This window comes from Elephas maximus, chromosome 6 (assembly GCF_024166365.1).
Source record: "Elephas maximus indicus isolate mEleMax1 chromosome 6, mEleMax1 primary haplotype, whole genome shotgun sequence".
Classification (NCBI taxonomy): Eukaryota; Metazoa; Chordata; class Mammalia; order Proboscidea; family Elephantidae; genus Elephas; species Elephas maximus.
In genome coordinates this window covers 87937993-87951239 of record NC_064824.1, presented here as the reverse complement: position 1 = coordinate 87951239, position 13247 = coordinate 87937993, and the positions used below count along the sequence as shown (strand labels likewise).

Below are 13247 nucleotides of genomic sequence, written 5' to 3'. Positions count from 1 at the left end.
GAGAGCCAATTCCAGAGGAGGAACAGCCAAGAATGGAGAGTGCATCCTTTGGACCTAGGATCCCTGCACTGGGAAGCGCCTAGAAACAAGAGACCCAGAGAGAAAGAGAGAGAAAGCAAGCAAGATGCAACTCTGAAGATGGTGAGAAGTGGTGGCAGGAGAGACCCAGCAGCGAGAGATGGCACAGTAGGCTTCCTGGCCCACGGAGAGAGAAAGCCAAGTGTCTTGGGGCCAAGCAAAGGGCCAGGGAGTGACGTGCCTGTGCACACAGCAGAGGAGAGGCTGTCATGATGGAAGAACTGTATCCTGAGTGTTTCTAAGTCTGAATAGTAACTGATATTTCCCTAGTAAACCCCATAATTGTGAACATGGTCTGAGTTCTGTGTGGCTGTTGCAATGAATCATCAAACCCAGTAGAGAGTGCTGTGGGAGGGATGGTTGGTGTCAGACTTAGTAAAGATGGTGGAGAGAGGAGGCTTGTCTGGCCTTCACCTCATAGGAATCAGCCTCGGGTTGTTGATCCTGGTTCTCCTTCCCCCTTGTGGGCTTGGAGGAGGTCAGATACCACTCTCAGACCATTTTTACATATATATTTTAGGAGCCCTGGTGGCACAGTGGTTTAGTTATACCATCCATGTCAGTTAATAAATTTTAGAAGATTTAAGTGTAGTCATTCTATTATAGAAAATTCTACTTAGTTTTTGAAACCATAATCCTGACCAATGTTAAATTCCAGTAGACATGCTAAGGAAAATCTGTTCAGTATCAATATCAAGAGCTTCCATTTAAAAAGACTGCTCAGGAATCCTTTCATATGAAATGCTTTTATAAGGCTTCTGGAGGCTCCGAGTTTCCCTTCTGTACATGTTTCCCAAGTTGGCTCAAAACCACTATTCTTGGTCTTGAAACTTTTATAATATCTGATGATGACGAAGATGAAAAATAAAAAATATTATGAGAAGCAATGGTCTTTTCTGTTGTTCTGAAGAGTCCCATGAAGTTAGTTACAGGTGGTATTAAAGTCAAAGAATCTTTTGGTTGAATTTTAGGTTTTGATTTTCTTTGGTGTTCTTTTCCTAAAAATAAAACAGCCACAATTAAGTTTCTTTCTTAAGCTTGAAGACCCTAGCTGTAGTCGCATTACTTATAGTTCTATGTTGTTCCGTTTTCTTTACATTGTTAAAACATACTAAGAGAACAGGTCAGCAGATTTCAGACTTTTAGTTTTCAGAAACTAAAAATTTGTGAGGACCATTATATGGGTGCCAACTTTTTATTATGCCAAATTGGCACAAATAAAAGAACAAATACTAACTACTTTAAACTTCAGTTTGTAAAGAAAGGATACCTAACACCAAAAGAAACTGAACAAGGCATCATCCCAAAATGATGGACTTTACCGAGTGAAATTAATTTTATCAGAAGCTTGGTATGTTGTCTTTTATTTTTTACAAACCGGTGAAAACTTCATCAGACCATTACTGGTTGTTGTTTAGAAACCAGTATTAAAGTGAAAAAAAAGCAGACTGACTTTGTGTGTGTGTGTGTGTGTAAATTACTGTTACACTGAAGAAGCTGTATAAACGGACATTCTCCTACCCATGATACTGAGAAATACAGCCTGCCACACATACCTAGCGTCCCTCAGTTACCCCCTGAGTAAATGAAGTTCTTTCCTTTTACTATTTTCTTACTCCCTCCCTTTCCATTTGTGACTCCAGCAAATTGATTGTTATCTGAGTGATTCTATCCTTTGACTACAGGACAGTATACCAACTGAAACTGATTTTGTTCCTACACTGTGCACACATGAATAAACACTAAGCATATACTTGAAATCAATAAGCAATTTATTTTCCCTCTTTCATGTCTAATAGGAAGGGATGAGTGGTATTATTACATCTAGATACTGATCTTTGCAGGCCTAGATTACTGAGCAGTCATATACAAACTATGTACCAAAGTATACAGGGTATCAGTGGAAAAAATGGGTTCTGCCCAAAGAAGTTTGTAAGATAAGTTGTACGTGAAACACTACAATAGCTAGACCACAATCGCAAGAGCATACATGTTGTTTAAATAATGACTTATTTCTATGCATGGCCTGTGAGAAAAAGTGAAGAAAGGGATCTCTGTCAATGTTAATAGGGAAGGCCTTAAAAGAAATGATTAACATAGGTTTGTAAATGGGAGGTTATTCTAGAGAGAGAGATACAAAAGCAAAAGTTCACAGATTTTTTTTGGTAGCTTCTATATTTTGAATTTTTAGAAATGGAGTATAGAATGTTAAAATATTAGAACTAGAATGGACCCCAGAAATTAAAGAATGATCAATTACCTTTTTTAAAGACAGGAATTATAGATGGTCCTCCATTTTTCTCCAGACTAAAAGGAAGATATTTTTATCACAAAAACTTGTAACATGTAAAGTCTTATTAGTATCACGTTCATTGCTTAAAGGTCTAATTCATACATATTACCTGTTCAGCATACCCAGCGTAGCCCAATTTTGCCATTACTAAGTTGTGTGATTATACGTTAGAAATCTTCATTTATCTGGCATTCTGTTGACCATATATTTTGATTAACTGAATCACACATTTACTAGTTTTATAGTAATTGATATTCAAATGATGATCAAAGATCATCCTAAAAGGTCTTCTGAACAACCAGAGAATCACATTCTGTCATAAAGAACTGGAATTTTAATTTTTAGTATTCAGCTTATTATAGAAATATTGCTGGTTTTTTTCTAAATAACCACACGTTGTAAAACAGTGGAACTCATAATTAGAGAAATATAAATTAAAGCCCCTGAGATACAATTTGTCACATATCAAACTGGCAAAATGCAAAATCTTGATGACACTGTTGGTGAGGTTGTGGAGTACTCGTACATTGCTGCCAGGAGTGCAAAATGTTGCAGCTGCTATGGAGAAGAATTTGGCAATATCTCATGAAACTACATATGCATTTACCCTTTGACTTAGTGATTCAACTTCTGGGAATTTAATCTGAAGATAATACCAGCACACGTGAAACAACATGTATAAAGTTACACATTGTCTCACTTTGTAATAGCAAAATACTAGAAAGGAGGTTAACATACTTCCATAGGAAACTGGCTGAGTAAGATATATTCACAAAATGATTTGCTGTCTAGCTATAAAAATGAATGAAGAAGATCTCTATGAACTGACAAAGAGTAATGTTCATAAGTGAAAGAAATTTTCTAACCCTTGCTCTAGGCCTTACAATATGCATCTTTAACTTATCACAGTCTACCTTCAAATATATTATACCACTTTGTGTATAACGTAGGAGCCTTACAACAATATACTTCCTTTGCCTCTCCTTTGTGCTATTGGAGTTACACATTTTACTTCTATATACATAAACCAAACCCGTTGCCATCAAGTCTGTTCTGACTCATAGCAACCCTGTAGGACAGAGTAGAACTGCCCCGTAGAGTTTTCAAGGAGCGGCTGGTGGATTCAAACTGCTGACATTTTAGTTAGCAGCCGAGCTCTTAACCATTGCACCACCAGGTCTGCATCCATAGTATATTATTATTTTTGTTTTAAATAATCAACTAGCTTTTAGAGAAATTTTAAAATGAAAAATATTTTTATTTACTCACATATTTAGTATACTAGCATTTTCACTCCCCTGTACAGTTCCCAGTTTTTATTTGCTATCATTTTCCATTCACCTGAAAAAATATCCTGTACCATTTCGTATAGTGCAGCTCTGCTCTCAACAAGTTCTCTCTTTGGTTTGTGGGAGAAGTTATGTATGTCACCTTAATTTTTAAAAGATAATTTCACTGGGTATAGAATTCTTAGCTGACACCTTTAAATTTGTCATTCCATTGTTTTCTGGTTTTTGATGAGAAGTCTGTGGACATTCTTTTCTTTGTTCCTCTTTACCTAATATGTCTTCTTTAACCGCTTTTAGGACTTTTGTCTTTATCACTTACAATTTGACTTTGATGTGGTTTTCTTTGTGTTTATCCTGTTTGAGATCCACTGAGCCTCTTGAATCTGTGGTTTTCTACTTTTCATCAAATTTGGAAGTTTTTTCAGCCTTTTTTTTCATCAAATACTTTTTCAGTACCCCATCTCTTCTTTTTCTGTGACTTCTGTTACTTGTATACTACACTGATCAATATTGCCTCAGAGGTCATTGAGAGTGTTCATTTTATTCACTTTTTTCTTTCCATGCTTCATTTTAGATAACGTGTTAGTTTATTCTGTGTCTCCACTTGATTAGGCTGTGGTACCCATTTCTTTTGGTCAAACACTAGTCTAGATGTTGCCATGAAGGTACTTATATGTGATTAACATTTAAATCAGTTTACTTTAGATAAAGCAAGTTAACACTCCATATTATGGGTGGGCCTTATCCAATCGGTAAAAGTCCTTAAAAACAAAAAAACTGAGGTTTTTCAAGGTAGAAAATTTTTGCCTCAAGACTATAAGTAGACATCCTGCTGGAATTCCTCATCTCACTACCTAACTTAGTGATTTTGGGACACAAGACTAGAATTTCCAGCCTGTTGCCTGACCTATGGATTTTGAACTTGCCAGCCCCTACAATCACACTTACTTTAATACCTCTCTCTGTATGTCTGTCTGTCTATCATCTATCTATCTGTCTGTCTGTCTATCTATCATCTGTCTATCTAATCTCTCTCTCTCATCTTGTTGGTTCTTTTCCTCTGGAGAACCATAAGACAGATAGTTTCTATTCTTCAAGTTTACAGATCTTCAGTGTTCAATCTGCTGCTAATTCCATCCAATGAAATAAAGGTTTCAGATCTATTTTTTTCTTTTCTAGAAGTTGGATCTATTTTATATCTTTGATTTATATTCTCATTATATTAATCTTTTCCTTTAAATCAAGCATATAAGCAAAAATAAACCCAAAACACTGCTGTGGAGTCATAGTGACCCTGAAGGACAGAGTAGAACCACCCCATAGGGTTTCCAAGGCTGTAATCTTTATGGAAGCAGACTGCCACATCTTTGTCCCATGGAATAGCTGGTGGGTTTGAACTGCTGGCCTTTCAGTTAGTCAAGTATTTCAACCACTGTGCCACCAGGGCTTCTGAAAACAGAATATGAGACATTGCAAATGTCTCCTGGGTGACAAAACCCTCTTCTCTGGTTCCTCTCCCCTTGAGAATCATTGTTTTACATGATCCATGATCTGTCACCCATTATCTCTCCAATCTAGTCTATTCCCACTCCTCCAGCTCTGCCCCAGCCCTGCTAAATTACTTGCTAAGCTCTCTATATCACTTGCTAAACTCTCTTCAGACTTTCTGAAAGTCCTTCTTTATTAATTCCATACTATCATTCCTGGGTCTGTTTTTATGGACTGATTTTTGCCCTGCTTGTAAGTCGCATTTCCCTGCTTTTTGGATGCTGGACATTGTGATTATACACTTGAGTGCTAGATTTTGATGTATTTTGCTAAAAATTGTTGGATTTTATTCTGGCAGTGAATTATTTATAGATCAGCATGATCATTTCATGGCTTGCTTTTAACATTTTTAAAGAGGCAGGGAGGTCTAGAGGATTCTTTATGGCTAGTTTAGCTCTATTACTAAGACATTCGTTGATCCTTATGGACAACGCTCCTGAATGGCCTGTGTGCCTGGTGAGGTTTCTCCATTCTGGATGGTAGGAAATTAAATGATTCCCAGTCCTGTGTGAACTCTGGAAATTGAGGGTTTACATATCTTTGGTAATTGTTTTTTTTCTTGTGATTGTTTTTCAAGTTGTTTCTTCTCCAGCCTGGTTGAGGTTCACTTTGCACATGTCCAGATTGGTATTCATTCATAAATTCAAGGGAACCTCTATCTAGATTTCTAAAGCTCCTCTGTTTTTTTCTTCCCTCCTCTCTGATACTCTGCCTTACAAATTCGAAAACTGATCCCTCGAAAACTCTTGTCCCTTGAAAACTCTGATCTTTGTCTCCTCAATTTAGTGAGACCTCAAGGCTCTATTTGGGTTCTCCTTTCCTCTACCATGGTCCAGAAATACTTCCAAGTAGAAAACTGGAAAAATTATAGGGCTCACCGCATTTGTTGTGTTCCTTCTCTCAGGAGTCCAGTCCTCTACTGTCTGTTGTCCAATGCCTGAAAAACTCTTGCCTAGTTTTCTGTGTGTTTACAGTAGGAGGACAAGTCCCTTAGCAATTACTCCATCATTAATAGACATGAAAGTCCTACAAATCTCACATTTTTAACCATTTATGATTGATAAACTCTTAACACTAAGTTCTACCTGTTCTGTTTTCCTAATACCTCAGATCTGTGTACTTCCCTCTGTGCACACTGTCCCTACTATATCCTCAGGCCACTACTATCTTCTTACTTAGCTACATATTCCTAATTCATCTCTCCAGTCTTACTGTGTTTTAATCCCATTACCAGCCAGAATGAGTATTTAAAAACCTAATCCAGTTATGTTACTTAAAAACTTTCAGTGACTTCCTTTGCGTTAGGTTAATCAATCTCAGCGCTACTAACATTTTGGACCAGATGATTCTTTGTCGTGGGAGGCTGTCCTATGCATTGTAGGATGTTTAACAGCATCTCCCTGCCCACTGCCCACTAGGTGCCAGTAGAACTCCTCCAGTTGGGACAACCAAAAAATGTCTCCAGACATTGCAAATGTCTCTTGGAGAACAAAACCTTCATTTCTGGTTTCTTCCCCCTAGAGAATCATTGTTTTACATGATCCATCACCTGTTCCCATCATCTCTCAGGTCCAGTCTATTTCCACTCCTCCAGCTTTCTCTTGACTCCAGCCCTACTGAATTACGTGCTGTCTTCAAGCTTTTGTTACATATTGTTGCCTCTTCTTGAAAAGCTTCCTCTGGCCTTTCTCCACTCCTACTCCTCTGTTAGAACTCAGCTTAGATATGGATTTCTCCAGGAAGCCTCTGAACCTCCAAGATTGATTGGTTAGCTCTCCTGTGTGCCTCTTGAGGATTCCAGGTTTGTTTGTCTTCCTCTGTTGCACTTGCTGGTTTTATTGCTTGTATCCTCTACTAGGCTATGAGATTCCTGAGGGGCAGAGACTGGATCTTGTTTACCATAGTATACCCAGTATCTGCTATTGTATTTATTATATGATTCAGTACCCCTATTTCTTTATTCAACACGTTTTTATTGGGTACTTCCATGTCACATACTGTGATATATATACTGGGAATACAGCAGTTAAAAGATAAGAGAAGATCCATTCCCTCATCCTATGAGAGAAATAGGAAATAAATTTTAAATAAATAAACAAGGTAATTACAAATTTCAGTAAATGCTATGAAGAACATAAATATTTTGTTAGAAGCTGTTTTGTTTTGTCAGGTAGCAGGAACTGACTGCTGAAAGTGGCTGAGATAATTTCTGGCACAACTTTAAGCTTCATTGTCAACAAGACCACAAAGTTAAGACAGAGGAAGGATGCCTCCATGAACTATGAGGATTCATGTATAACAGAGTTTGCTGCCAGCCTCCAAAAGGAACATAAAACCCAGTGATTAATAAAATGCATCCAGTTCATACAGTGGCATTGAGAAGAATGTCAGAAAACAGAAACAGAAAAATTATTATAGATTGGATATTCTACCCCAAAACTTCTGAGAACTATGCACGTTACCTGTAGGTATTTTATATTCATTTACGTATTCACTGAAAAGTTGCTGAGCATTAAATATGCTTGAAGTGATCCAGGAAAGCATGAAAGAAGAGACAACTTTTTATGGGTTTTGAAGAAAATAGGCCTTTAAAATGTTGAGATGGGGAGAGGGTATTTCAGGGAAAGGAAATAGGATATGAAAAATTACAGTACTGTGAAACTGTGGCATGTTCAGAGGACACTAAGTAGTCTGAAATGTTTGAAATACAAGACATCTGAAGACATGATGGGAGGTAAGGTCAGGCAATTTTATATATTAATAATACTAGAAAATTTAAACTTTATTTCCAAATCAATGAGATACGAGTGAAGTGATTCAAGCCAAAGAACATCTAGGTAGAGCTAAGTTAGAACAGTTTGTGTGGAGAGGGAGCTTTAAAAATTAAGATTTTAATCAATCCTGTATATAACATAAATGTACTATTACAAAATTTTTCTGGTAATAAAATGCAAGACTTGATTAAAGTCAGTATATTAAAGGTGGTTATTATAAATTTATTCCTGGCAGTTAGGTAAGGAACATTTTGCAGTTATCAACCTTAATGAAGCACAGGCCTCAATTTACCACCTGTGAGAAGTTTTATAATGCATGTGCAAAGACCTGGAGTTAGAAAACCAAAAGGGAAGAGCACGCTCAGCATTTCGCAAGCTGAAAGAACTGAAGAAGAAATTCAAGCCTCCATTTGCAATTTTGAAGGATTCTATGGGCAAAATGGAAACCCTGCCAAAAGGCCAGCAGTTTGAATTAACCAGGTGTTCGCTGAAAACCCCATGGAGGCAGTTCTACTGTGTCCCATAGGGTTGCTCTGAGTCAGAATCAACTTGTCCGCAACGGATTTTTTTTTTTAAGTGGGGAAAATATTGAATGATACAGGAAGCTTCAAAAGCAGATAAAAGGAGTACACAGAATCATTGTACCAAGAAGAATTGTTCAACCCTTTCAGAAGGTAGCATATGATCACAAACCAATGGCACTGAAGGAAGAAGTCCAAGCTGCACTGGAGGCATTGGCGGAAGCCAACTGAGATGTTTCAACAAACAGGTGCAGCGCTGCAGGTACTCACTCGTTTTAGGTCAAGAAATTTGGAAGACAGCCTCCTGGCCAGCCAACTGGAAGAGATCCATATTACAACCATTCCAGAGAAAGGTGACCCAACAGAATGCAGAAATCAAACAATATCATTAATATCACATATAAGTAAAATTTTGCTAAAGATCATTTAAAAGCGGTTGCAGCAGTACATCGACTGGGAGCTGCCAGAAATTCAAGCGGGATTCAAAATAGGATGTGAAATGAAGGATATTACTGCTAATATCAGATGGATCCTGGCTGAAAGCAGAGAATACCTGAAAGATGTTTACCTGTGTTTTTTTGACTATCCAAAGGCGTTCGACTGTGCAGATCATAACAAATCATGAATAACATTGTGAAGAACGGGAATTTTCCTTGCTGAAAGAGAAGAAGACTTGAAGCACTTACTGATGAAGATCAAGCTACATCTTTCAGTACAGATTACACCTCAACCTAAAACAAAAATCCTCACAACTGGTCCAATATGCAACATGATGATAAATGGAAAAAATATTGACGTTGTCAAGGATTTCATTTTTCTTGGATCCACAATCAGTGCCCACAGAATTAGTACTCAAGAGATCAAATGACCTATTGCATTCGGCGAGTCTGCTGCAAAACATCTCTTTAAGTATTAAAAAGTAAAGATGTTACCTTGACTAAGGTGCACCTGAGCCAAGCCATGGTATTTTCAATCACCTCATATGCATAGGAAAGCTGGACAGTGAATTAGGAAGACCGAAGAAGAATTGATGCCTTTGAATTATGGTGTTGACGAAGAATATTGAATACACCATGGACTACCAGAAGAACAAACAAATCTGTCTTGGCAGGAGTACCACCAGAATAATGCTCCTTAAAAGTAAGAATGACAAGACTTTGTCTTATGTACTTTGGCATGTTATCAGGAGGGATCAGTCCCTGGAGAAGGACATCATGCTCGGTAAAGCAGAGGGTCAGTGAAAGAGAAGAAGACCCTCAATGAGATGGATTGACACAGTGGCTGCAACGATGGTCTCAAGCATGGCAACGATTATGAGGATGACGCAGGACCAGGCAGTGTCCTGTTCTTTTGTACACGGGGTCACTGTGAGTTGGAACCGACTCGACAGCACCTAACAACAAGATTGCGTACCCTCAATCTGTTCATCCGCCAGTGTCATGGCTGGACAGTAACGTTAAACTAGTAGGTGTTAGGCTTAGATTGTCTTCATGAAGGATAACTTACCACTGGTAAAATTCTGCCTGTTAATATACTTCAAAATTTATACATCTAAAGAAACTTCTCTAGCCTGCCATTCTTGGGGTGGGATAGGGCATGGGGGTAGAGAAGCGATGTATATTAAAAAAAAATGCTATCATGATCCCAGCCACATTCTACTTTCTGTTTCCAGTAGTGATAACAAGGAATATTTTGTAGGAGGATATGGTTATCCATCATAAAGACCCAAGCCTTTGCCTGATGATCTTTTCCATTATTTTGTTTAAACCAAACTCCCTCATAGGATTGTTATGAAGATTACAGAAAATCGTCCATATAAATGCTCTAAGGAAACTGTATAGCACTGTTACTTATAGTAGTAATTTTTTTCTTACCAGTTAAACCTCACTTAGTGACAGTTTGTACAAGTCTACTAACTACTGGGCATTGCTTGTAATTCTGCAAGTTGAATGTATTGCCATTCACCTCAGGTAGTTACTACGACCATTTCCAGCAGATGGCAGTAAAGTGTGCTAAAGAAGGGTCACCTTTTTCTAATTCCCTTAGAGTTGCTTTCTGGGTTAGCCGTGGAAGTGATTGTATAAAATACTACCTCCATTATTTGTCCTAAAATGATTTTTTTCCAAAATGTAAGGAAAGATTATAGCCCATTTTCTAAAAATTTCACTTATGTAACACTTTAAAGTGTGTGCATGTGTATTTTCCTTTTTTTAATTGTAGTAAAATATACATATAAAATTTACCATTTTAACCATTTGAAAGTATACAGTTCAGCAGCATTAATTATATTTACAATGTTGCATAACCATCACCACTATTTATTTTTAAAACTTTGTCATCACCCAAAAAGAAACTCTGTACCCCTTAAGCAATAACTCCTCAATCCCCCTCAAATCTACTTTCTGCCTCTACCCATTTGTCTATTGTAGATACTTCATGTAAGTGGGATTATACAATGGTCGTCCTTTGTATCTGACTTATTTCACTTAGCATGATATTTTCAAGGTTCATCCGTGTTGCAGAATGTAGCAGAACTTCATTTCCCTTCATGGCTGGATAATTCCATTGCATGGATGTACCACATTGTGTTTATCCATTTGTCTTTTCATGAAGATTTTTTGGGTTATTTCCACCTTTTGACTATTCTGAATAATGCTGCAGAGAACATTGATGTATAAGTATGTCTGAGCCCCTGCTTTCAGTTCTTTTGGGTATGTATCTCGGAGTGGAATTGCTGGGTCATATGGCTGAAAAGCATTAGCCAGTGAAAACCTTATGAATAGCAACGGAACATTGTCTGATATAGTGCTGGAAGATGAGCCCCCCAGATTGGAAGGCACTCAAAAGAAGACTGGGGAAGAGCTGCCTCCTCAAAGTAGAGTCGACCTTAATGATGTTGATGGAGTAAAGCTTTCAGGACCTTCATTTGCTGATGTGGCATGACTCAAAATGAGAAGAAACAGCTGCAAATGTCCGTTAATAATGGGAACCTGGAATGTACGAAGTATGAATCTAGGAAAATTGGAAATCGTCAAAAATGAAATCAATTCATAAACATCGATATCCTGAGCATTAGTGAGCTGAAATGGACTGGTATTGGCCATTTTGAATCAGACAATCATATAGTCTATAATGCTGGGAATGATATCTTGAAGAGGAATGGTGTTGCATTCATCATCAAAAAGAACATTTCAAGATCTATCCTGAAGTACAACACTGTCAGTGTTAGGATAATATGCATACGCCTACAAGGAAGACCAGTTAATACGACTATTATTCAAATTAATGCACCAACCACTAGGGCCAAAGAGGAAGAAATAGAAGATTTTTATTTTTGCTGCAGTCTGAAATTGATCGAACCTGCGATCAAAATGCATTGATAATTACTGGTGATTGGAATGTGAAAGTTGGAAACAAAGAAGAAGGATCAGTAGTTGGAAAATATGGCCTTGGTGATAGAAACAATGCCAGAGATTGAATGATAGAATTTTGCAAGACCAACGACTTCTTAATTGCAAATACCTTCTTTCACCAACATAAATGGCGACTATACACATGGACCTCGCCAGATAGAACACGCAGAAATCAAATTGACTACATCTGTGGAAAGAGATGATGGAAAAGCTCAATATCAGCAGTCAAAACAGGGCCAGGGTCTGACTGTGGAACAGACCATCCATTGTTCATATGCAAGTTCAAGCTGAAACTGAAGAAAATCAGAGCAAGTCCACAAGAGCCAAAATATGACCTTGAGTACATCCCACCTGACTTTAGAGACCATCTGAAGAATAGATTTGACGCACTGAACGCTAGTGACCGAAGACCAAACGAGTTGTGGAATGGGAAAGCAAGAGGTCATTGAAAAGACAGGAAAGAAAGAAAAGACCAGGATGGATGTCAGAGGAGACTCAGAATCTTGCTCTCGAACATTGAGCAGCTAAAGCAAAAGGAAGAATTGATGAAGTAAAAGAACTGAACAGAAGATTTCAAAGAGCAGCTCGAGAAGACAAAATAAAGTATCATAATGACGTGCAAAGAGCTGGAGATGGAAAATCAAAGGGGAAGAACATGCTTGGCGTTTCTCAAGCTGAAAGAACGGAAGAAAAAATTCAAGCCTCGAGTTGCAATAGTGAAGGATTTTATGGGGAAAATATTAAACGATGCAGGAAGCATCAGAAGAAGATTGAATACACAGAACATTATACCAAAAAGAATTAGTCGATGTTTAACCATTTCAAGAGGTAGCATATGATCAGGAACCGATGGTACTGAAGGAAGAAGTACAAGCTGCTCTGAAGGCATTGGCACTGGAGGTGCTCACTCGTCTATGCCAAGAAATATGGAAGACAGCTTCCTGGCCAACTGACTGGAAGAGATCCATATTTGTGCCTATTCCCAAGAAAGGTGATCCAGCTGAATGTGGAAATTATGGAACAATATCATTAATATCACACACAAGCAAAATTTTGCTGAAGATCATTCAAAAACGGTTGCAGCAGTATATCGACAGGAACTGCCAGAAATTCAGTCCGGTTTCAGAAGAGGACATGGAACAATGGATATCATTGCTGATGTCAGATGGATCCTGGCTGAAAGCAGAGAATACCAGAAGGATGTTTACCTGTGTTTCTTCGACTATGCAAAGGCGCTTGACTGTGTGGATCATAACAAATTATGGATAACATTGCAAAGAATGGGAATTCCAGAACACCTAATTGTGCTCATGGGGAACCTTTGCATAGAT

The 13247-nt window shown here is 37.9% G+C and overlaps 2 protein-coding genes across 2 annotated transcripts in view; one reads left to right on the top strand and one right to left on the bottom strand.

Moving 5' to 3' along the window:
- OSGEPL1 (O-sialoglycoprotein endopeptidase like 1) overlaps nucleotides 1-13247 on the top strand; it is a 38592-nt gene that overhangs the window by 22612 nt on the left and 2733 nt on the right. The window lies entirely within an intron of this gene.
- The window catches only part of ANKAR (ankyrin and armadillo repeat containing), a 105928-nt gene continuing 93031 nt past the window's right edge, over nucleotides 351-13247 (bottom strand). Inside the window, exons 21-22 of the mRNA XM_049887668.1 lie at nucleotides 2339-2385; nucleotides 351-1076 (exon numbers count right to left, since the gene is read on the bottom strand). Of these exons, the coding sequence (XP_049743625.1) occupies nucleotides 826-1076; nucleotides 2339-2385 (298 nt within the window). The 3' untranslated portion in view covers nucleotides 351-825. The remainder of the gene's footprint in view (nucleotides 1077-2338; nucleotides 2386-13247) is intronic.